Source organism: Lycorma delicatula, chromosome 1 (assembly GCF_047948215.1).
Source record: "Lycorma delicatula isolate Av1 chromosome 1, ASM4794821v1, whole genome shotgun sequence".
NCBI lineage: Eukaryota > Metazoa > Arthropoda > Insecta > Hemiptera > Fulgoridae > Lycorma > Lycorma delicatula.
The window spans coordinates 281,080,053-281,106,940 of record NC_134455.1 but is presented as its reverse complement, the minus strand read 5'-3'; the positions used below and the strand labels follow the sequence as shown (position 1 = coordinate 281,106,940).

The 26,888-nt window shown below is 29.4% G+C and overlaps 1 protein-coding gene across 1 annotated transcript; it reads right to left on the bottom strand.

Moving 5' to 3' along the window:
• Positions 1–73: 73 nt before the first annotated feature.
• On the bottom strand, positions 74–26,601 carry LOC142332217 (heat shock 70 kDa protein cognate 2-like). Its single transcript, XM_075378508.1, has 5 exons — positions 26,392–26,601; positions 8,025–8,538; positions 5,463–5,830; positions 3,152–3,421; positions 74–1,169 (listed from the first exon to the last, which is right to left on the bottom strand). Exons 1-5 carry the CDS (start codon positions 26,563–26,565, stop codon positions 621–623), a joined length of 1,875 nt encoding a protein of 624 aa, XP_075234623.1. The 5' UTR covers positions 26,566–26,601; the 3' UTR covers positions 74–620.
• Positions 26,602–26,888: the final 287 nt, after the last annotated feature.

Below are 26,888 nucleotides of genomic sequence, written 5' to 3'. Positions count from 1 at the left end.
AGGGAAAGTAACTGTTTGGAATATTTTAAAAATATTTTTACTGTCTATTGTAACCTAATCAATAACACATACACACTTGTAATATATTATTTATTGCATTAAAACACTTTTACATTTTTTTAAATAATTTTATTTAAGAAAACACAAACATAAATAATGACAAAACACCAACATTTTTGTTACAGCGATTTGTTAGCAATCTTCAACTTCTTTTAATTTGTTCATAAGGCAATGCTATTAAATGGTGTTAAAATGCCTACACAACAATTTTTTTTCCTATTGCACTCCATTTGCATTTCTTCATAATCTATGAAAACCTCATTCAATTATTGTTACTTCATCATTCCCTCTCATTTTAAAACCGTAGAGAATTTCTGTTGCTAATTGTATTTACATTGAGAGTTGTTACTTAAAAAATCTATGCAAAGAGAAAATTGCTAAAATTAATTATAAGCAAAAATTTTTTCAAGAATTATCAGTTATATCCTATTTTTCAGCATCAAAATTATTTTTAGTTAACCGGTTATATATTTATAATCTTCTTCTCAAAAATGTATCAAATTAAGGAACAATCCTCAATGCAAGATTAATAGATTAATGTAATATACAGTAATACTGATTTAATCAACTTCCTCTACTGTTGGACCTTTTGCATTAGAGCCCTGGTGTAATTTGACCATAATTGGAGAACAGTATTTTTGAAGCTCTTTCAGTTTATATTCATACTCATCTTTTTCAGCCTGAGTATTTCCATCAAGCCATGCCAAAACTGCTGAGCATTTATCCTGGGTCTCTTTCTTTTCACTATCAGATAATTTGGAACCAGCTTCTTCAACTGCTTGCTTCACACTAAATGTGTAACTTTCCAATTGATTCCTAGCTGCAATACGTTCACGTACCTTTTCATCTTCACCTCGGTATTTTTCTGCTTCAGCCAACATTCTATCAATTTCTTCTTTTGAAAGGCGTCCTTTGTCATTCTGAATTGTAATCTTTTCTGATTTTCCAGTACTGTTATCTTTTGCAGAGACATTTAAGATTCCATTTGCATCCAAATCGAATGTCACTTCTATTTTTGGTACTCCTCTTGGAGCGGGAGGTATTCCAGTCAAGTTGAATGTACCCAAGAGATTGTTGTCTTTTGTCATTGCTCTCTCTCCTTCAAATACCTGTAAAATAAAAATTTCCGTTTTTTGCATTTTATTATTATATTTAATTTTTTCTTGACATTGAGTATTTAGGAATTGTACATATTAATGCTTCTCATTAACATTGCATCTATACTATACATCTTAATGTATAATTCTACATAAATTTTCAGTAATTTGACTTTGATTTATCAGTATTTAGAAAGGAGAATCATTTAAACTAATTTTATCTGAATCACAAGTAGATATGTTGCATTCACACATGAAAGAAGGTGAATGGGTTGTTTTAAAAATGAAACGTAGTCAATCCAAATATGGCAGAATCCAAATTTGATGAGCTAAGCTGTCCAAGGGAAAATTTTACAGTTAAACCATCAACTGTTTTGACTATTAGTAATTGATTGCCTAAAGTTAGACGATCACCTATCAGAACTACTAATTTTTCTCAGTTTTTTTTTAACTCAATACTTATCACTAAACTTTGTCAAAATACACTAAACTTTGTCAATTTACAAAATTTACGGAAGTGAACAAAAACTTGAATACTTTTGTAACTGACTTTTTTTGGTGTTTAATTAATTAGAAACAATAAATAAATCAAGAATATATCAATAATGAATAAAGAAATAGTGTGAACTGTAAATTAATTATTATGTAATACAGTATTTTGAGGTAAAATATAGAAAAATGTTTATTGTCCTTGCATTTATATGATATTGCTCACAACATCCTTCAATTTTAATTAGAGAATTTCATTTTGAGTTGTGTATTATGTATTAAAAGTATTTTAAATCATTATATTTTTTATTTATGTTCAGTTAAAAAGAAGACACTAAAAATATTTTTATAGATTATTGAATGAGGAGTTTGAAAAAAAGGAAGAAAAATAATTTTTCAGATTCTGAGGATCTGGGTATGCTATTCTTAATGAAAAAAAAAAGATAATGAAGCAGGACAACCTAATGCTGGAATTGTTATGTTAAAATCTGTAGTGAAAGGAAAGTACTGATATAAAAATTCAAAGCTCTTTACTTAGAAAAATTATTGGAGTAAAAGCAAAAATACATTTTCCAGTAATAGAACACAATATTCATTAATCTTCGTTGATCTCATCTAATAAATCTACACAGAACCTTTAGAATACTAAATAGACTACATAGCAAAGGATTTAACATATAAAAATGATGATTAATTGATTAACTAAATGTTGTATGGTTTCTTTTACACAAAAAAAGTGTATTTCTCTTTTACAAAATGAAAACTGAAATGTTAGTCTATTTTTCACCCAGTAATCAATGATTTGCTCTATACTGTATTACTGGGAAATTATTTTACTAAAAAACATTATTTTTATACGAAGCATTTCTAAGAGTGGATTTAGTCTTTAAATTTTTTCTTAAAACTGACAATTTAGGACACTTAATACATGTGAGTTAAAGTTTAATTAGAATTAATAACTAAATTATCAGTCATTAACCCATTTAAAAAAATTAATGTAATCATCACAACAATCTTGAAATGACTCGGTTTTCAAAGTTTAGTGCAGTTAAAATGTCATTTACAAATTAAAGAAAAATGAAGCGTAATGAAGCTAATTTTTTTTCAGTTCAACTACACCTACCCATTCTTGATTAAAAATAAACCTCTGCTCTACAGTAATGATATATATCTTGTCTATTTTTCTAATAATTAGGCCTTGAAAATTTTTATCTTAAATGATGTGTTAAGAACTTACTGTGAAACTTAAACAAGAACATATACAAACTCTATACATCATTGCACAAGTCATAAAGAACAGTATTTTTTGGTGTTTTCTTTATCAATGTTAAAGCAATTCTTTTCTGAAGAAACAATAGAGATAAAAATAATTTTATCAAACACAGTTCTAAAAGCAAAGAATTATCCATTTTTGAGGATTATTATATTTCATTTATATTGGTACCTTATAAACTTATTAAATAATTCTTAACTGCTAATCAAACAAATGTTTCATTCCTTATGACCTGAATGGTGACAGCTGGCTGATTATCAGAATATGTTGTGAAAGTCTGCTGCTGTTTGCATGGAATACGTGAATTCCGTTCTACCAGTTTTGTCATAACTCCACCAGCAGTCTCAATACCAAGAGAAAGAGGAGCAACGTCTACCAACAACACATCTTGAATAGCTGAACTTGTGTCTCCACTTAAGATAGCTGCTTGAACTGCAGCTCCATATGCTACTGCTTCATCAGGATTTATAGACAAATTCAGAGCTTTGCCACAGAAGAAATCCTTCAAACAAAAATTAATAATACAATAACAAACTGCAGCTGCAATTTTTTTTAAAAATAAAATTTAATAAATTGTTGTTTCATGTTATTAATCTTAAAGAGAAATTAAATGTAACAGAGCTAAATGTTTTGCAGTTCAACTACACCTACCCAATTTAAAAACAAGCCTCTTCTCTTCAGTTATGATTTATCTTTTGTCTATTTTTCTATTAATCAGACATCAAAAATGTTTATCCTAAACAGTTTTCAAATTTTTAAGAGATTAAAATATTTCATTTATATTGGTACTACACCTTACTTTATAAATTTATTAAGTGATTTATCAAACAACTGTATTTATTCCTATGTTATTAATTACATACACATGCATACACTAAATTAATGAATATTTACAATAACAGTAACAACAGCAACTGCAATTTTTTTTTTTAAATATGGTTTAGTATATCGTTGTGTCATATTATCAACCATGATAGATAATGTTGCTGAACTATAGTTTGACCTTAATCTTTACCTTGAAAAATTTGTTTAATTAAAAGTCCTTTCCCAGAAAAAACATACTTTAAAGTATTTATTTAAATTAAAAGTACAGAAATGTATATTTATTACAGGTTTATTAGTAAGTAATTGCTTTTATAAGTAACTTTATTTGGAGATTTTTACATACAATAAAATGATAGGTTTAAAATGATATTTCACAAAGACAAAGTTAAAAAAGAAATAGAAATAACCTTTATTATGATCATTTTGCAATTACCATTGCTAGAAGTCACTTCTTCCAGTCAGAGACTATTTTGGAGCTTCTCTATTTATAGCCGTACATCTACCCCCTCCACAATCAGCTAGTTATACCTACTAGGCTATACATTCAGATCTTATGAAGAAAGTTAAACCAATATTTCAGTAGAGTAGATACAAACCTTAACTGGAAAAGAGTGATGCCTGCATTGTACACTAGCTTTTTAAGTATAAATTAATTTCTCAAGAACGAACTAATTTTAATCCGTTCATGATGATAATTTGAATGATATTTGAATAAAATTTAGTGTAAGCTACACACTTAAACTGACATTCACTTTTGTGGAAAAGATCTATTATATTTATTATTTGTTTAGAATAAGGTCTGTCATATGAAACAATGAATTTAAATTTAGCCTTCAATAATTTATCAATAGACCATAGTGAAAGCAATGCAATATGTACCAAGCCAAATCATATTCCTTTCTACACTGGTTTATAAAAAACTTCTTTAGAACAACATAAATGCTCGACATTAACATTACCAAAGAAAACGGGGAACGATATTTTGGTGGCCCTTTTTTCTATAAGCTATTTCTGGACTCAAGAACTTCTACAAAAATATTTTTTTAACATCCGATTAACATTTATTAAAATATAGATTCCTACCTTGATCTTGATCAAGTTTCAAGCAGTTTCATCAAGCATTTTGGCTATGGCAGGTCTTTAAAAAAAGATTCCTATCTCCATATCTTTTTGCAGTATCGAAAGTTTTTTCTGTAATAAACAGTTTTACGACTGAAATTCAAAAAGTGCAACCATTAATCAATTTGGATAGGCTGTTACAAAGAAAGAATAAATTTAATTAGAAATCAAATTCATTTCAAAATTATCCTTCAATGGCTTGTTAAATACCGGCGGCAATAAATACCATCCAGTGTATTATTACTGTTACATAGCTGCTTATAAACGTGCATTAACTGTGTTAGGAGGACTAGACCAGCCTTGAAGTAAGTAATTTTTTTTTTAATGAATAAGTCACATTTTATAAAACTGTAATTTTTTACAATTATTTTGCAGCTAAAAATTAATTATAATTTAAGCTTACATGAAAAGTTATTCGTTACAACAAAAATGTTTGTTTTATTAAGGCCAAAATTTCAAATGTTATAATGGTTGCCAACTACTGTTAATATATTAAATTGTATTAATTAAATTTATTTAAGAAAAATGGTACTGTAATAACAAAAATGCTTTTTATACATATAAATATAAAACTAGACACTTTCTTTTATTACACAAACCTGCAACATTTTCTGAATCTTTGGTATACGAATTGATCCACCGACCAGAACAACATCGTGAATGGATCCTTTATCTAGTTTGGCATCCTGCAGAGCTCGCTCTACTGGTGATAATGTAGAACGAAAAAGGTCCATACATAGCTCTTCAAATCTTGCACGAGTAATTTTAGCGTAAAAATCCACACCCTCATGAAGGGCATCGATCTCAAGGCTCGCTTCAGTACTAGAAGAAAGCGTACGCTTTGCTCTTTCACAAGCTGTTCGCAGTCTGCGCAGTGCTCTTGCGTTCCCACGTAAATCCTTTTTAAATTTTCTTTGAAATTCTTCAGAAAAATGTTTTACAAGCCTGTTGTCAAAATCTTCCCCACCTTCAAAACAAATAATGATAAAATTAAATAAATAATTAGTAAAAAATAAATATTAAATAATGAAGAATCCTTTTAGTAACATCAGGCTGATCCCGGATGAATTTTATAGCTAGTAAAATATGCCAAGCCTGATGGGAATTTGAACCCAATACCTTCTTTATAAAAGGCAAAAACCCTACTACTTATAGTCATACTTTTTAAAGGAATTGTTTTCTTAATAAATATTAGTTTCTGTTGTCCACAATCCAACATCGCACTATGTAAATACTATAATGGAAATTAAAACATAAAGAATTTCATAGATAGTAAGATATCGAATTAATTCTTTTAAAATAAAATAGGGAAAAAGCAGGAATCAAAATCTTCTGAAAATCATTTTTATATATAACCTAATTATATTATAGGTATATATTATTTGAAACAATTAAAAAATTAAAAATACAAATAAGAAAAAATAATCAATAAAAACAAAAAAAGGAAGTAAGCTCATCTGCTGGGTTAGCATCATCACTCATCAGTTTTTATTGGGCTTAGCTGTTTCATGATGCAACAGGACTTAGATTCAAATTGGATCAAAGGTACAGTTATAGTATTCGGGTACAGAAGAGATAGGTACAATTGATAGGAATGAATAATCGTCTCTCCCTAAAAAAAATTATACCTTCTTATAGTGTAATTAAAATTAGAATGTGTGAAAATTTCATTGAAATAAGACAATTTCCATGATTTACATGTTCTTCTCCTTGCATGAACTTCTGCTGCATGTCATGACTTGCAATGATATACTCATACACTTACATCATGTAGATAGTCAGATTAGTTCTGAACAACAAATTCGCATTACATCTATTCACATCAATCTATCAACCCTCCATGTGCCCCATCTATATCTATGTAATAGTTCCTAGTATTACCATAAAACATTTAATTTGACTTGAACACCTATTGTACTGATATATTTCAAATGTGGCAGTTAGATCAAAGCCAGTATCTCTGATCCTGTTTTTACTGACTAGGAGAACAGCTGAACTATATTAGCTGCATTTTCAATTCGATGTGTGGCAATGTTTGTCAAATCATTCACTTATAATGTTCTAGTTAATTAGTATAGAACCCACAATTTCCTTGATCTAAATACACGCATCAATGAAAATATCCTTGTACTTTCCATAAGGGATAGATTATAAAAAAAGGAGAGAGAATAAAATTGTTTAACAAAGTTTATAAGTTCAGAAAGATATTTAAATTTTACTTGTGGATGAACATTTGCTTCTCAAAATAAAAAAAATCTATATTGGAAAATTAGTTAGGGGCAGCAAAGTAGTTTAGGGTCAGTTTAAAAAGAACATTTGCGTTTATTATTTATATTAATTGTCCAGCAGCTTAATAACAAAGTAAATTTGGTAATGATGATAATTATTATGAATTGAGACAAGAGAGAAAATCAATTTAATCACTTTACTTTTTTAATTTATAACTTATATCACTGTTTATATTATACTTATGTACAATAAAGAGATATATTTATGTATAATATCCCTTGAAACATAAGACTTACCATATATTCAGATATTAAACTACAAAAAATATTTCTACATAATAATACAGCATAAAATCTACCGTTTTTTGCTGTGAGAGGTATTTTTATCTGTGGATTTTAAATTGAATGCTATGAAATATGTGTAATTTAAAACATATTTACAGCTGTTTTCATTTTTATCTTTACGTAAATTTGATGGGATAATATGGTCTTATTAAGAACCTATTGAATCCACATACATTAAGAGTCTTTTTGGATCTTGTAACATTCAGACCATGATTTTTTTAAATTATCTACATTCAGAAATAAAAATTGACTCAAATGTCATGTTCATCCGGTAAGCAATACATTGTATTTGTTGCCTGAACCATTAATCCTTATTTGTTTTACTCTATGATTTTTCAAGGAATGAAAAATTATTATTTTAAATAATTTTTTCCTGATCGTATGAACAACAAAAAAAGAAATTAAATTTAATTCCAACTTACATGTACCAAAAATGCTTTATGACCGATTCAAAACTAAAATATTGATTATCAGTTCGTAATTTTAATAAATTATGTTATTATCGAATATTATAAATCCTGTTACATTTACTTTAGTAAAAATTGCTAAATTTTATACATTTATTTAAAATTTACAAGCTATACTGACCGAGATGAGTATCTCCTGCCGTTGATTTGACTTGAAAAAGAGAACCTTCATCGATGGCCAGTATAGAAACATCAAAAGTGCCTCCCCCGAGGTCAAATATGAGGATGTTCTTCTCACCCTTCAAGTTTTTATCCAATCCGTACGCCAAAGCGGCTGCGGTAGGTTCGTTAATAATACGAAGAACGTTGAGACCCGCAATCGCTCCTGCATCTTTCGTAGCTTGGCGCTGAGAATCATTGAAATATGCCGGAACAGTTATTACAGCGTCTCTAACTTTACCTCCCAAATAAGTCTCTGAAATCTCTCGCATTTTAGTTAAAACCATCGAACTGACTTCTTCCGGTGCAAAAATTTTTACTTCTCCTTTGTATTCGACTTGGATTTTCGGTTTACCTCCGCTGTTTACTACCGTAAAAGGCCAGTGTTTCATATCTTCCTGAATTTTGGGATCGTCAAATTTTCTGCCGATCAGTCTTTTTGCATCGAAAACTGTGTTTTTAGGGTTCATCGCTACCTGAAAATAATACGTACGAATAAATGTTAAGGACCGTTCATGGAGTAATTCCTCCAATTACATTAAAATACAATTAGGGTATCTAACATCATATTAAAATGAAAGTTTTCAAGAATTATAGACTATACCGCGTATGGAAATGTGGTTGACTAACATTTATTATTACGAAACATAATGGAGGTATAGAAATAATGTAAATTTTGATGTGCCTAATAACCTAGAAATTAGTCGGTCGTTTGCATTTGAAATATTAAATCTGTATTCACTACTAAAAAATTAAAATTATGCATGAAAAAGACGAGTATTAAAATTAGTAATTTTTATCATTAATTTATTATTACTTAAGAACTCTGGACGCCGTTCGTCGCATACTTTTGACGTATTTTAGAAGTTGACCACAGCTGTCTACGCTCAAAAAAAGTAATAATTATCTGTACATACATTTTCAGTACTTCTACTTCACCTTTCAATGTCGTACAAGGGACTGGCCAATATGTTGTATCTCCTTGCCTAGTGAATCTCGCCATCGCATTTAGTTCTGACAAGTTCATCGCAAACAGTTCTCCATCTCACTGATATAGTTCTAATCTTGTCAGAACTACATAGGTATTTTTGGGCTGAAGACCACTTATTTATAACGTTTACAACCAATGTTGTAAACCAATTTAACTTATAATCTCTATAATTTCTAAAAGAAATTTTATGTTTAATATACTGAGAGTAGAGTTTCACCCGATTACTCCAGGAGGAGGTAAAATGCTATGGTTTTATTGAAACTATAAAAGAGAAGTAATGTTTTTCATGAATTAAGTTGTGCGATGCTTTTCAGTCAAGCACAAGAAAGTTGGGAACTTCACGACTTGATGAAAAAGAAAAAAAACGGCGTTAGACGCAAATTTCCCCAGATAAGGTATCAAATAAGAATGCAACCAAATCGTTTTTTAAAAGTATTTACAATATATAGGTTGCAATGGCAATATTATGACTGAAAATTTACAAAAGTTAAGAAATATATTCAAAGTAATTAGTATGAAACAATAAATAATTAACTTATTTAGACATTATTAAATAAATTAGAATATACAAAAATTAATATTAACAGTAATTTACACTCCTTATAAATTATTATTCTTTTTTATGCATACATGTTTAAATTTCAATGCTTTAGACCATCGATTTGGAGGTTATCGGTTTTTTTTTAAAGTAATGCTTTTTTCAGCCAGCATCAACAACACTATTTTTATAAATTGACATAAAAAAAACAGTGTGTTCGTTTTCATCGGTTGAATTAAAAAAAGAAATGAATAGTAGTTTAACCGTTATTATGAGTAATGACAACTTAACGTTGACTTAGATCGTAATAAACAGTAATATTGTTTCAAATACTTTATATGTGACGCAAGCAATTTAAATAGTGAGCAAGAGAGAACGAACAAATAAATTCTTATATAAGCAAATGTTAGTTGTGGATAGAAAGATAATAATAATAATTAAGCAATAGGAAAAATAAAGGATGGCAGGGGTAGATAATGTCAGTTTTGATCCAAATCGCCTCTCACTGAAAAATAATAGTACTTTCGGTACCCTCTTTCTCTCTCTCTCTCTCTCTCTCTCTCTCTCTCTCTCTCTCTCTCTCTCTCTCTCTCTCTCTCTCTCTCTCTCTCTCTCTCTCTCTCCCCCCCATAACTGAGTGGGAAAATAGATGAAGTAAAAATGTCACTTATTTTCATAAATATATAAACAGGTGAATGAAAAAATATGTCGCTGATAAATGATATTTCAGTTACACTTTGTTTATTTAAGTTGTCAGGAAGCTTACACTAAATGAAAAATTTACCATACGAAAAACAGTGACTATGGAATATTCCAGATATTTTTAGCAAATCACTCCGTTCCCCCCACTTACAATATTTGTTTGGTTTACATCCGCCGGTGATGGTAGTTGTCTACTTTGTAATTTTCCAAATGTAGATTTTAACTGTAGTACACTATCTAGATCGTTACTTTACGTTATTGTATTATAACAGTTTTTTTTGTATTATGTGAGATTTGGCGTCTGACCGAATAATACTGTACAATAATTTTATATCTCGCGTTACAGGAGCTTCTTAGCAGTTTTACAACACTAAGTTTAAACATTCCATAAACAAGAAATAAAATATTAAAAATTAAAAAACACGGCTACCAAACAAAAAAAAAACATCGTAACGAACATTGCTCTTTAATACAGAATAATTACTAATATAGGATAATTAAAAAGCGTGTGACTGACAATTTTGTATACAGTATAATTGTTTTTTTTCAATTTTTTTTGAATTTATTTAAACATATAAATAAACAAATAAATAAATATATATATAAAACTAATAATATATATATATATATATAAAATTAATAAATTTACTAACAAGATAAAAATAAAATAAATGCTAATAAATTACACTGATAACCATAATTTTTGTCTCCTAATATGCAATAAATGGTTTTAATCTGTTTTTGATGATTAAAACGAATATGAACTCAGAATCTTTCTATCACCCACCAGTTTTGAAAAATGTTTAAATTTTAATTAAAGAATTTTTTTTTCAACATATAGTTAGCATTTTAAGCTCCTACACTGTATTTTGTTAGCTCATTTTTTGTTGTTTAATTTTGTTAACATAATTTGTAAGCTATAAATAAACAATATTAGACAAAGAATTAAATCTTATCATAGTCACATATTATCATATCTAATACTGAAGAGTGAGACTTCATTGTCAAGATTAATTATGTCTGTGCAGGACAAAACATGTTAAGTTTGTTAAGAGTGCAGTGTCATAATGCCTCAAAATTGTGTAAATGATGTGGTTGCCTTTTGTTATGTATGTGGTGAGTTTACCATATAATCAAATAGAAAAAAACATTACACCTTTAAAAAAGCAGATCATTTGTACTTTCAGTGTAAAATTGGTGATCAATATAAAGTGTGGGCTCCTCATATAGTATGCACTAACTGTTCTGTGTATTTAAGAAGATGGCTGAAAAGTACATGGAAGGTTTTGTCGTTTGGTGTACCTGTGCTCTGGCGTGAACCAAAGGATCAGATAACGGATTGTTACTTTTGTTTAACAAGTGTGTCTGGGATTTCTAAAAAATCTAAAAATACTGTAAAATATACTTTATTGCAATCTGAAATCAGGCCTGTTCCTCACAGTGAAATTATTCCAGTTTCTGAGCCACCTGTGAATGTATGTTTCGAAAGCAGCGATGAAGAAACAGGCAGTACTGAAGAAGACAACAGTGATATTGATTTTGAATTATCTTCCAATAAGCTACATCTTACATCACAAGGTGAATTAAATGGCATGGTTAGGGATTAAATTTATCAGAAAATGAAGCTGAACTGTTAGGATCAAGACTGCAAGGTTGGAATTTACTTCAAAAAAATACAAAAATTTCGGGGTTTCGAAGCCGAAACAAAGAACTTTCTCAGTACTTTATTGATGAAAATAATTTGTTTATTGTACAAATATCGATGAGCTTATGTTGCACTTAGGACAAGTTCATAAACCTGAGGACTGACGCCTTTTCATAGATCGTCCAAGTATAGTTTAAAAGTGGTTCTACTATACAACGGTAACAAATATGCTTCGATACCAATCGCTTATTGTATTAATTTGAAAAGACATACGATGTGATGAAAGACGTTCTTGAAAAAATAAATTATAAAAAACATAGTGGTGATTTGAAAGTTATAGCTATTTTGTTAAGCATGCAGTTAGGCTATACTAAATACATTTGCTTTCTTTGCTAATGAGACAGCCGAGCTGGGGATAAATATTACGTTACCAAAGAGGGGAAAAAACGAGATACCTCCAAATGGGAAAAATATTATTCATGAGCCCTTAGTTGAACCCCTAAAATATATTTTCACCTCCTCTCCATATTAAGCTAGGATTAATTAAAATTTCTGTAAAAGCAATGAAAAAGGATAACCTCGGATTTTTGTACAGCAGGCAGAAATTTCCGAATGTAAGTGAAGGAAAAATTAAAGAAGGAATATTTGTTGGTCCTCAAATAAGAGAGTTGGTCAAAGATGTATTTAACTCTATGTAAAATAATGTAGAAAGTGCAGCTTTAGCTTCATTTAAAGACGTTTGCAAAAATTTCTCGGCAAACAAAAATCCGACAATTACCACGATATTGTTAATCAACATCTTACTTCATACAGAGGTATGGGATGTAATATGTCTTTGAACATACATTTTCTCCACTCACATCTGGATTTTTTTTCCGGACAACCTCGGAGACGTAAATGACGGACACGGTGAACGTCTTCCCACCAAGACATTTCGGTGATGGAAAGCCGCTATTAAGGGTAATGTAATACTAACATACTAGCCGATTACTGTTGGACATTAATTCGGAATGTGCCTAAGGGTTTTTATAAAAGAAATGCATCAGTCAAATCATTGTAACACACATATGGCCATGAAAAATGATAAATTTTACGGATTTTATCTATTTTCATCTAATTTTTTTTTTGAAGCGTAATTTATTTAATACTAATGGTAATAGAAAATTTGTATTTACAGATCTGTAATGTACGCAAAAAATCAGTTCAAGAAATGGTATCACACCTAGAGAAACATTAAATATTTTTGCCTATCAGTGTTATTAATAAAATTAATAATTTAACGGTAGTAAAATTTACTACCGTAATTCATTTATTCAGTATCGTAACAGATCTTAAAATACAACTGTTTTCGGTGCATATAAATCGATATTAAAATTCTTATCGATTTAGAATCGTATGTATGATTTTCGTGCCTTTTAGTTCCAAGTAAACAAACAATATATACATATTTATATAGCCTATGACACTCCAGGTAACATAGGATTCCAACGCGGAGTCATACATCTAAATCGGTTAAGCCGTTGAATTGCTACGGTGGAACAAAAATACACACATATATACATACTACATACACCCTAAATACATTACACTACAATACACTTCTTTTTGGGCAGTCGTGTAAAAACAAAAAATACTAAAGAGAATTACTCGTACGCATAATCTCATAAGCGTTAGAAAATTGAAGTGAAATATAATTATTAGTACTTTGAAAACATAATTTTAGAGTACTGTATAAACTGAAATTATTAATAAGGCGTTATTTACAATGAAAAGAGATCAGTGTCTCATTTATTCAAATATCTTATTTTCTGAACAGTAATCTATAAATTGACTATTATAAATATTTCATTTCATTATTAAAAATTTGTTTCAAAATTAACTGTTCATAACACGCGCCTGACCTTGAGCTGCAAATCCCGGTCTAAATGAAAATATTTCATTCATCGCAGAAGTACAAAATTTTCTATATCAACGTGCGCGCGCCCGCCCGCTCGCACACACTCGATCAATATCACAAGTTTTGTAATTAATAGTTTGCTTTAAAACAGTTCTAACTGTAAACCCGAAAGGAAGATGCAGAAAAACCAAAATGTTCTGGGTCAGATACTTCTCGAGTCGAGAAAAAAGCGACATAAATAATATAAACAATAATAATTACATATTACTATTATAACCAATACATAATTTCGGAAAATATTTCTATTTAATCACAATGAAAATACTGACGTCCGATTATTTAGAACCGTATTTTTTGTAGAGAAAGGCGAATTTTTTAGAACATGAGAATGCTAAGCCTTTTTTTAGTATTCGAAACAAAACTCTTCCCAAGATAGGCAAGGAAGCTACCATTTCATCCCAATGGCAAAAAAAGTAAATCCCTTTTTTTAATAATTATTTAATAAATTCAACTAATAACTATTAAATAAATGAGTAAAATTTATTCAAGTAAATATTTTTTATTATAAATTATATTTAATTTATATTTTTAATTTTAATAAATATTATTATAATCAACTTCCCGATTTTTAGTAATTATTTATCAATCAATTAGCTGACCGGTTAGACAGTCGATGGTAAATTTTAATATGCGTATGTTATATATGTTACGTGCCATAATCAGAGGGATTGCTGGTGATTAAACATGAGATACAAGTTATTTCTGAAACTAGAATAGAATGAGCATTACTAGGACAACAAGCATGCCATATCAGGCTTACTAAGGATAGATTCATTAAATTAATAAATGTGATTATTACGAAAAACACACTCATATAACTTGAAAATATTATAACATTAATACTTATTACGAAATATACTTCATTGTTAAAACATTCCTTATCTGTAATATTCATTTTAATTCTTTAAGAAAAAAATTGTTTTAATATTGTTAATATTGTTGTTAACTATGCATATTTTTAAATTTAAATTACTAACTTCTTTAAAAGTAACATTAAAACTTAGTTTAAATGTAAAAAAAAATATTCTTAAATAAACAAAAATAACTATTACAACGAGATCAAATCGGTTGCAAAAATCACAGATTGAAGAATTTCATGTGCTATTAACACCCAGATATGCATGTCGACTGGATAGTAATACTTTTAATACCGTCAGCACCATCGATATGTTGCATTATCAGGTTAGAATAGCTGATGTATTAGAATAGTTTTCAACGCAAGCGTTTCAAAGTTTAGTTACAGAAAAACTTATAAGTTGGCCTTAATATAGCAGGTCGCATTCTGCCGAATACTAAAGAAAAAATTCTAATTAAAGGAAGAATTTGAAGTATTAATGAGGCGTTGTTTCCCCTTTTGCATAAACTTTTCGATAAATTCGGTAGGCCTTTTGAGCCAATTGAAAATAAAGAGAGTTAAAAAAAAAATTGTAGGATAAATACATTGTGATTTCAAAAAAAATTCTAAAAAATAATCTAGTCGATATAATATATAATAATGAAGTATATAGATTTAACTTTCATAAAATATGATGAATTTTAAATTTTCGCCAACACTGTTAACAGCTGTTCAGGTGCCTTTTTTTTCTTCTGCTTAGTGTCTGAACCATCGTAAGGTATTACTTCAGAGGATGAATGAGGACTATACGTATGAATATAAATGAAATGTAGCCTTGTACAGTCTCAGGTCGACCATTCCTGAGATGTATGATTTATTGCAACCCAACCACCAAAGAACACCGGTATCCACAATCTGGTATTCAAACCCGTATAAAAGTAACTGCCTTTACTGGGATTTGAATCTTAGAAATCTCGACTTCAAAATGAGCTGATTTGTGATAAGTTCACCATTAGACCAACCCGTGTTGTTCAGATGTTTAAAAAATAACAAACGTCTACGTACAAATACCCCAAATTCACTGACCTATACAAGTATGATAGCTGTTCTACTACATTTTCAATTTTGATAATTTAGAGAAAACACAATTGACAACATTATCACTTAGAAACTGCTATCACAGTAATAATGACGCAGACCTACTGGATTATAGAAAATATATTTTAAATTTCTCTTTTATTTCAAGAGTACCTTTAAAAGCATATGAAGTACTCTACACAATATCTGTTAGTGTATATATAAATATTACGTTAGATAGGAAACAGACTAAATAACACTAAACCTGTTTCCTTCTGCGTGAAACCTAAGTTCTCAAAAATATCAACTACAGCAATTTTTTTGTCACACCGACTCGCAAGTTAAACAAGATTCTGTCGTACAAATTACCATTTAGTCCTTTTTTTTCTTTTGACTGAATTCGTACGGGATCCTGTACTAAGATCGATGAAATTTAACAAACCATCCACTGTCTGGTAAACGCAATAGCAACCGGCTAGCAGGATTATCAAATTTTAAGATGCCCATAGATCTAAATTTCTAGTGCTCTTGGGACGTATACTGAGGGCAAAACAATCACAGAAAGTTATTAGCAGTTCGAGCATAAAAGACGCATTCTTAAGAATCCTAGCGAATAACTCGAAAAACCTAATCCTACTTGTATTGAGATTCAATTGATACGTTAATACGATTCATTAATATTGAGAGCAGATAATCTGCAATAGATCTGTCACAGATGTACAAAATCAGTCCTTAAAGAAAGAAGATAACCAACAACATAAAAACATAGCTGTTGATTATCGATAAGATATTGGAGACATGAAAAATATCTACAGATATCATAGCCTAGGGGAGAAGAAAAATGGAGAACAGCTGAATTGTTGGTTTTCTTTTTTAACTGCAGTTAGATAGAGCGTTTAAAACGAACATTTCAGAAGATGCAGTTTTTTTTAAGATGGCTTAGGAGGAATGATTATTATTTTTTACATTTTTTTCTATCGGACAGAAGATTGGTCCAGTAGATAATTTCAAGAATTAGTTCTGATTTAAGCTACATGCTGAAATTACTGCAAAACAAGCAGACAGCTAAATGGAATGAAGACATTTCAATAGAACCAAAGATTTCAATTCGTTTGATATAGTTTGGTTGGTTAATACTAATAAAATATACTACCGTTGTTAATTCACGTGTAGATTGCGAATTCCAAGAGGAACAATAGTGTAATAGTGTTTGAACCGTACCATCCGAATTCTTTATCCGTAAACATTAAACGTATAACGGCAAACCTATTAACCTTACTGCTAAAGTGGAGTTCTATGACTGCCTGAGAGAAATATTACAACTGAAAGTAATTACTATAATAAATCAAAAGAAGTGTTAAAAATAATAAATTAAGACTTACATTTTAAAGCTAAAGTGTTTATTTCGAAAAGATTTTACTGCTTTGATGTATAATGTTCTTAATTCTTGTTATGTGACCTACTTTTTTCAGAATTTGAAAACGTTTACAAGAAATTATAAATTTTATTATCGGTCCTTTGCACGGTCTAATGTTTTATCTTTGTCTAGTTTGTATTAATTTTCAAAACATTTGCAGATTCAAATTTTAACGTATAATTATAGCATTTACGTATTGCTCCAGTTTGTCAGATTATTATTACTAGTAACTAAACAACTTATAATGATGCTTTCAACTTAGTATTACTTCAGGATGAGGCAACCCACTGCATCTGATGTGTTCCAGAAGTTAAGAACTGATTATATTTCCAAAAGCGAATGATAGCTTATCATTCTTAAGAAAGAAAATAATTGACATGATCGCTAAGTAAATATCTAAAATTAGAGTACTAAATAGGTTACTGTAGATTTAAGTAGTTAAATGTTTGGACGTTGGTTCTTTATTTTATGTGGGTTTTTTCACATAAACCAGGGTGTTTACTTTTCCTTTTTGTCTATACTTTTCTAATTATTATTTTTTATTATGAATTATTTTGTATAAGGTTATTTTATATTAAACTTTCTCTGCATTTATTTTATTTCAAAAACTTACAATAATGAATCACCGTGGTCGGGCGTTACTACTAACATTTTAACAGAAATATAATTTTTATATAACAATTCTGGAGCTCTACCAAAACTATTTTGCTATTCTATTGCGCTATTCTGCTGCAATAACTGCAAAAAATAAAATGGTAGAATATATTTTTTCCTAACAGATTTCCACTATGTTCATTGGACATCTGCAGCGCTATTGTAGCTTTAAGAGTGAACTCATGTTTTGATAGTATAATTGTTTGAACCGTACCATCTATATTCTTTATGCGTAAACATTAAACTTATTATGGCAAAAATGTTAACTTTACTGCTTAAATTGAGTTCTATGATAGCCTGAGAGACATAAGTAATTACTTTTCTTTTTAATAGTTTATCTACTAATGACACAAAAAATCCCGAAACGAAAAGAGAATTTTAAAACATTCCAAATCCTTTGAATTAACGTCTATTTCGTTATCTAAAACAAATTTCATCGGCTTAGCTATCAGATGTAGTAATTTAATCCTCTCATCGTGAAAATAGAGGTAAATAATTTCAGTTTTAATTGTAATTACGTCTCTCATGTTGTAACTAAAATTAATTTAAATTAATTACTATTTTATTTTAAAATTAGAATTCGAAAAGATAATATAAAATAGAAATTCCGAAATATGAAATTCTTTAAAATGTAGCTTTTCTTGAGTTTCAAATTGTTCCAGTTCTGAAAACGATTAAAAATAAAATATTTCTATTTTAAATATTAAAAGAATCATATACGAAATTTGGAAAAGGAGAACATTTTCAAACAAAATTCTGCTAAATCAGCCAGTAAATAAACTTTTTCAGTCAATTTAATTTTCTTATTTTAGAATGAGATGTGAGTTACGGAGGAAGGTATTTCGTACGGCACAAAGAGTGAAAATGGGAAATAGCGAAATTATATATTTGAGAATGTTTGACCTATTCGTAAATTACATAGAAACTATTAATAAATCCTACGATAAGAGTAATAATTGTTAAAACAATCAGAAATAAATTGTTAAAGAATAATTGATATTACTAGAGCAATAATTATGTTTGAATGAAATTTTTGTTTTTATTATCTAGCAGTCGTAAATCAAACTGTTTACCTTTTATGTTTAGTTTTATATCGGTTGATCATGACGTAGCTGATTACGTGAAATTTTGATATCAATGGATACACAATATAAAGTGAGGAGGCCAGGACCTGTGTACTGGATTTTGAAGGCCACATCTACAATGAAGTCATTACCTTACAAGTACATCGACATCGAAGAAAGCTACTATATGTACGTATCGCGTGTCTCAATAAGTAGTCTGACTCAACTCGGAGAAGAACTCTTGCTTTATAACCTTATGTGGTATTGCCCTAACAGATGTTACTCAACAGTTTATACTTGTATTTATTTCTCAAAGTTGTTTGTTTCTATTAACATATATATACGATGGTTAACGACTAACCTTTGAGTGACAGAGTAAATTTATTTTATTCTTTTGATATTAATAATTTTCAAGAATAAAAAACAAAATCGATTGAAAAATTAAATTCCTATAAATAATGTAGGTTAGTAAAATATTGCATTCAATGTAAATTGCTTATAAATAAAATAAATCAAGGGATATGCTGTTGACAAAAAATAAGAACTCTAAACGATTACCTTATTCATAATTTATATAACATTAGGTTTAGAACTTATTTATTTTCTTATCGAGTTGAAGTAGGGTATTTTACGCATTGTTTTACGACAGAAGGGGGTGTATTAATGTGTTACTCTATCTTAAATTTTTTGGCTATTCTGATGGCTGTGACGGATATAAAAAACCTGTAGTGCTAAATCTACCAACCGTAGTAGTCTCTTCTGAGAATACTGATGTTCATTACACAATCAGTCCATACTGTGAATAGACTGAAAAAGTTACTTGTAGGGCTGAATGTTTTCTACACTTTGTTGACTTGAAATGCTGACACGTTACAAAGCATTACAATGCATTCTCTAAAGAAGTCAACAGCAAACCATTTTATTCCTCACTTACCTAAATACATATGACAGGTGATTTTATTTCTTCTTATGTATGACGTACCGTTTTCACGAATAACTTGCGTTTAATTTAAGCCACTCATCCACTGGAAGTAACTACGAGTGGCTGCAAAATCACACGAGTGCATACATAGTAGCGCGTCTGATCCCAGTGCAAAGAGAGCTACGAAAAGGCTTCTGTTGCCAGCAGATCTTAAGCGGCCGATTACGTACGACAACTAGCAGAAGTGACAGACCTTTTCGAATTGAGATTTGGCTCTCGTAGTTACTAGTACACAACGGTTCATCCAAGCTGTTTTTTAATCGTCCTCCGGTTGTCATAAATGAATTTTACTATTTAAACTACGTTATTTAATTATTATTTTTACGTATTTCACATGGTCATTGATAGTGAAAATTTGATCAGTACAATTTGTGAAAAATTACCTCTAAGAAATATGGTAGACAAACGTTATCATTCTCGGGATATACAACGCAAGCTATTGGGAATAAATAACTTTTTCAACGCCTTAAAAAATTACAACAATCTAAAAGACTCTTATGCAGTTCTGCACAAGAAGGTCGATTTTTCATTATTTTATCTTGTTTCCTCGTTTCAACTTGCAGTATCATTACCAACCACGCTTTTAACTTGCACACCGCTCTATTTTCTCGACCTTAAATTGATCGTAACTCAAGAACGACTCAACCAATCTTCATAAAACTTTCACACGCGCAACTTCAGATACACTACTATAGCATATTTAAATTTCAGTCCAGTTGATCAAGTAGTTTTGGAGATTTTTGAGCGACAAAATTTATACACAGAAAAAGCCTGTAAAATGTACAAGGAAACCGGAATTTAAGTGAATGGTATTTTCGTACTCCTCATATCTCAAAACCTAAAAAAAAACATTTTCACCCTCTCACTCCCACCATGCGACCGAAAGTAATACTGTACATTTCATCGAAAAGTCGGTAAAAAAAACTAAAGACACCGATACTAAAAATACTATGTAAGCTTTTACAAAAAATGCCAACTGACAGTCGCGAGAACTAGCCTGTAAAGGACGACTTCAGGGCTCTCATAGTCGTACGAATCAAAGTAGGCTGTAGTCGCGTGATCTTGTAGTCTCTTCCAGTAGACGAACAACCTAAGATTTTTACAAACCTTTGTAGTTACTGGACTGACAGTCAACTATGAAAGCTACCGATTTTACTAAGGGGGATATCAGATAATGAAAAGTACAATTAAAATAATATCTACCTAAAACAACACCGCCATCAGATTTCACACTTCTCCGAATTTGTATTTATTTTTACCAAGAATATAGAATAGTATGAAATATTATTAGAACAGTCACCTTGAATAGCGGGTAATGCTGTACTGGCCCTTTACTCTATGCTTAAGGTAAATGATAAATATATTCTAACGTAATGAATTATTTTGGTAATTTAATTTTGGACCTGATTTCAAAAACTGTAAATAAGTTTACAACTCCGGGTCGGTTATTCAAGAATAATTAGGTTACGACTGAAAAATATAAAAAAGAAACAAATCAGATATTAATATTTTTTGTACTGCTTCCTACAAGAAAGAACGAAATGAAAGTTTGTTTGAGCTTAATTTAGGAATGGAAAAGATATTTGTATCTATGGGGATCTAGATTATTTTAGAGTTAACAAGTTATTTTAGAGTGAGTTGATGACACAACACAACATACCCGTGCCAGAAAACTGGAACACAATTTTTGTTCTTTATATTATTTAATTTATACCAACGATATCTTCCTACGATTTAACTCAGATCTTTTTATGTTTTTAGATTATTGTTTCAAAAATACAGTTAAATTACTGTTACTATCATGGAACTTTATTTATCAGCTACGGTCAATTTTTTTTTTTTTATGAATTACAAAAATTCCTAACATTCTGGTAAAGAGAGAAATATATTATTTATTTACATTTTTAAGGAATAATAGAGTTTTTTCAGCTGTAATCGTTTCTTATAATCGTAATTTCATTTTTTTTTTCAATTTTCATTAATGTTTTTACTTAACATTCATTTTAACGAAAACTATATTTTGTTTTTAGTTTCTTAATGTGTACTTTTTCCTCCTGTGCTCTAAAATATCAACTTCTTTATAAAGTCATCTCTTATTCAAATCATTAAAATATCGCTTTCCAATAAACTAAACTAATAAACTAAATTTTTCCTTAGACTATCTAAAAGTTAAGCTAAAGATGATGTTCATCTGTTTATGTAATATAATCCAAAGGTTCCCTATTACGTTCGTCATATTTAAAACTATAAAATGGAATTAAATTAATAAGAATACCATCGTTACGTATGAACTGTGTAAATTTTATTTTATATGTTGTGTATGTATTGCACAGGTTAATATATAAATAAAGAGAGTTGTGATGCTTATTTTCACTTCATCGTAGATCTAATAGTTTTATTTCCCAAGTCTAACTTGGTTTTATTTGATTATTCAGTAACTTCAATACGTAAAATTGTGGTTACATTGTACTCACAAAAACTAATCCATAATTGTACCCATATTTGGACGAATGTAAGGCTCCATTCAGATACTTTGGAGAGTTTCCTATCGCACAGTTATGAAAACTTGTAGTTCAAAAAGTAACTAACTAAATACACAAATTTTAGAATTTCTGAAAATAGTTTTTTTTAATGTAATTAAGTAGGATAAACATCGGTGATAATCGTTATTTATATAAATAAAATTTTGCTTCGTAAAAGTAGTGTTTAAATATCTTTTTTTGCGAATATGTAAAATATTTATGACTTAAATGCGATGATATTTTTTCCTCAAACCTCAATATTTATTTTATTTTTATACTTGTTCGTGAATTTATTGGGTGGGTATGAAATATATTTCGAAAAAATATAAATAAATAAAAAATATTGACTTTTTAAGCATTCCATCATTAGCATTTATTTTTAAAGTAACTAATTTCTTAGGCATACTGGAATTTTAAAGAAAGAATTCTGCTTTTGCAGAATTGACCGTTGGAATACATATATCACCAAGTAGCCTAACGCAATCTTTGTCGGCCTGACGGCTAGAAGATTAGGAAAGCGTAAGATTTAATTTAAAATAGTAAGCTAAAAGTACTTCAGTTTAATGCAATTATATCCACAGATCTTCTGCTATAACGCAGAGAATAAACAAGATTTGCAATACAATTATGCAATTTAGTGAAGTTATTGTTACACCCATAGAAAAATGAAAGTTCATAACCTCAAACAAATTTCCTATTACAGTCTAAAATGGCACCATTTTCCAGAATTGGCTGTAATTATGGTGATGTTTCTTACGTAGCTGACATTACTAACATAGAAGCAAAAATTCAATATTTTTCAAGAATAATTTACGGCTGGTTGTCAAAAGTGCCTAATTTGAAAAAAAACGTTTTCATTAAAAAAAATTCCTCTCCTTTTATGTTTCTCTTCTTTCGTAAGTGTATAGTGAAGCGATCTATCAAAATGTCTCAATCAATGTTAGAAGCCTAGTCACTTTACCAAGTCAGCGATCAATAATTTATTCTGAATTCGAATTACGTACGAATAACTTATAAAGAGTTTTCACGATTGCTGAAGATAATTTTTATTGTCTGTAAACATATTCAACATTTTCAAGAAAATTAAAAACGTGTTCCGGTCTAAAGAACAAACGAACAAACTTCCCCAAAGCTGAATACCACGGTTTAAATACATTATTCACTTACATTCATGTAGTAGACTCAGCCTGAGATTTAAGTATCCCTGTATAAAAAATGGTTGGAATTTTTAGTTTTTATAGCTTTCCTCCAAATGATGAAAAACGTAAAACGTTTACAACGACATATTACCTAAATTTTGTTGCAAAAAATTAATTTCGTTTTATTTTTTTTAATTAATGTGAGGAACTAACACTTTGCAGTGGATTTTTTCAAAGTAGAGTTTAAAAAAAATAGCGTAAGTTTTCAGTTCTTACTAATTCATTGAGGTCCGTGAATATTTTCTTTAGCATATGATTTCAATGTAATTTCCTTCAAAAATTTGTAACCAATTTACAAAGTAAACTCAGCCGGTTACGTAGTTTTTATAAAGGATCAATAGATATTTGTCTACTGCATTTTTTAACTAATGAATTTTTTGTAATCGACTGCCGTATTTTTGTAAACTCAGTAATGTAAAACAGTAGAGACGGTGAAAGGAATTTTTTTTGATAACATTGCCGTAGATAAATTTAACATTAAAAACTAAAGTAGCATATTCTAATAATTGACAGTTATAATTTTACACTGTTATCATGGATTAAAAGTACGTCTTAGTTTTTTTAAATTTCAACATTAGAGACCCCTAAAAAGAAACAGAACAGAAGAAAACGCGTTTTTATCAAAAATAAAACTTCTATGTCAATAAAAAGAAGGATCACTTACGGACAAGCTGAGAACAATTTTTATTGTCTGTGAACATATTCCAAATTATTTAAAAGATAAGAAAAATATTCCTAAAAAAAAAATGTTTACTGAACATTTTTCTATACGAGAAAATATTTAAAATCCTTTTTGTATAATTCAGATTTTCTCAGCGTTGTTAAAGTTTTAGTGGAAAATTGTAAAAGGGATGATCAAGGGGGAAAAATATGGATTCCTGTCTGAAATTTAGTAAAGGATGCTGCAGAGCTCATAAACTAGGTTCTGAAGAATTAATTTCCCGCTAGAAAATATGATGAAATCATTATTTTTTAACACGTGAACATACAGAAATGAATGAAAAAGTTTGGTAGTAGAAAAACTGGAATAGGTAATAACAATGTATCGATAATTTTAATATATGCGTTCATTTGTTTTTGTTATTTTGACATATATATATGTCCGTTATGGATGAAATTTAGCATAATAATTTCTCTGTATTGATACCGCTTAAATTTGATAACAATTGCTCAATGCGGCAAAGACATACGGACGTTATGGCTCAAATATCTCAAAATTCTGCTCAAAGAGTAGGTACAGTTTTTCACTTAATTAAATACCCCTTAGGTAACTAAGATACTGGGGGTTTTTAACAAACCCTTTTAACGAAGGGAGAGGTAAAAACAAATTTTTCCTTTTTTGTCGTTTCTAGACTCAAAACCGAATTCCTCTACTAATTACGTGAATCAGTTACATTAGTGTGTCACTTTGGTTATGAATTAGCGATTTCATTTAGAAGTAGAGAATAATAAATCTATTTTTTTTTTTTTTTTTTTTTTTTTTTTAATCAACAGTTATAGTTTTTCCTGATATCTTCAGTCTGGATAAATCAATTTCTTATAAATTTTCGTGCAATACCTTCTGAATATGGGTCATTGATACCATTTAATTTTGGTTACGATTTATCAACGGGTGGATAGATTCGGTCACCATGGAACCATATCTCAAAATTTGCTCGTAGAGTAGAATTTTTTAAATAGTATTTTGCTTTCGTACTTAAAATATCATTAATTTCCAAATTAATTTTCTCTTAATTAGTACTCATTGCGAACTTTTTTTTATGACCACTAAGCTGAGTATGATAGGTACTGCTAGAATTGTCCCCTACAATATTCATAAACCCCCTGCAGTTCTTCAAATAAGTTTTCCTTTTTAGAGGTTATTTTACTTGAGTATAAATATTTTAATATTGTACACCTGAACCTTTTATTCATACGTGATAACGATTTTTTTTTAATTTTCTATAAATAAATATTGGTTAGAAATGAAAAATTATTTTATCGAATGCAAGTAGTTTATTTTTATGTTCATAATAATGTAAAATACTTTTAACTACTACAGGCTAAGTTTTCCCGGTTTTAAAAAAAAATTAAATAAAGGTGATGATTATTACCGTAATTTATTTTACTCAATAAGAACAGATCTGTTTTAATGAGATAAAAGAATATTTATTCTCTGCATTACAAAATTACGTATTTTGATATACATAACATCATAAATTTCCTGTTGATGTTTACTTAAATCACTGATGAAAAAAACGTTTGAAAATTTTCGTTCATTACAGCTTATATTTTCTTTCAGTTTTCTGTTTGCAAGTAATGAAAAGTAAAAATACATTCGAAGTAAAATGAAAGCCAATAATTTACTTCACCTCATTTCATATTTGCCTTAATCTATATGTTATGTTAATAAAAAAAAAAGAATAATTAATATAATCTACACGAATATAATGTTTAATATGCTTAATTTTTATATTATTTTTGTTAATAAAAACTTACATGTTACCGGTTTCATCATAAAAAATCGGAATGTGATTCGTAGAATATGTAACATAATCACATAATTAAACTAATTAAATAATTCTGTTAAATAAAACTAGTTTCTGCACGCAAACTAATAAATTTCAGGTGCAAAACATTTTCCATACAGTTCAGTTATGCAGTTAATTATTAATTTAAGTGATTTATTAATTGATTACCGGTCAGATAAAACATTTATTAAATATAATTTATTACTAAAACAGAATAAGTAATATTTTTATTTTACCTGATTTTTCGCGGCATCTCCGATAAGACGCTCTGTATCCGTAAAGGCAACATAAGAAGGCGTCGTCCGATTTCCTTGGTCATTGGCGATAATTTCTACTTTACCATGTTGCCACACACCGACGCAAGAGTATGTGGTACCCAGATCGATTCCGACTGCCGGTTGTTTTCCCATCTTGACACTTTCTGTCACTGCAGCAGAATCTCTCTGCTGTCCTCTATTTCTAGTCTCCCTCCACTGTCTCTACGCCCTCTCGGCTTCCAAAACTATCCTCAACGTCATACATGACTAAATGATGAACGCGAGCGCTCAAACACACCCGCACAACAAAAATAATTTCAATACGCCTACTCGGCAGTGCATTTATTTAATCCTATCAGCGAAAATAATTTGTTGAATTGTTTGTTTTCTGTCATTTATTAATACGTTCTTGCCGTTCAATTTTCCGGCAATGATTTATCATCTTTTGGAATACAATGATACAACTTACAAGGAAA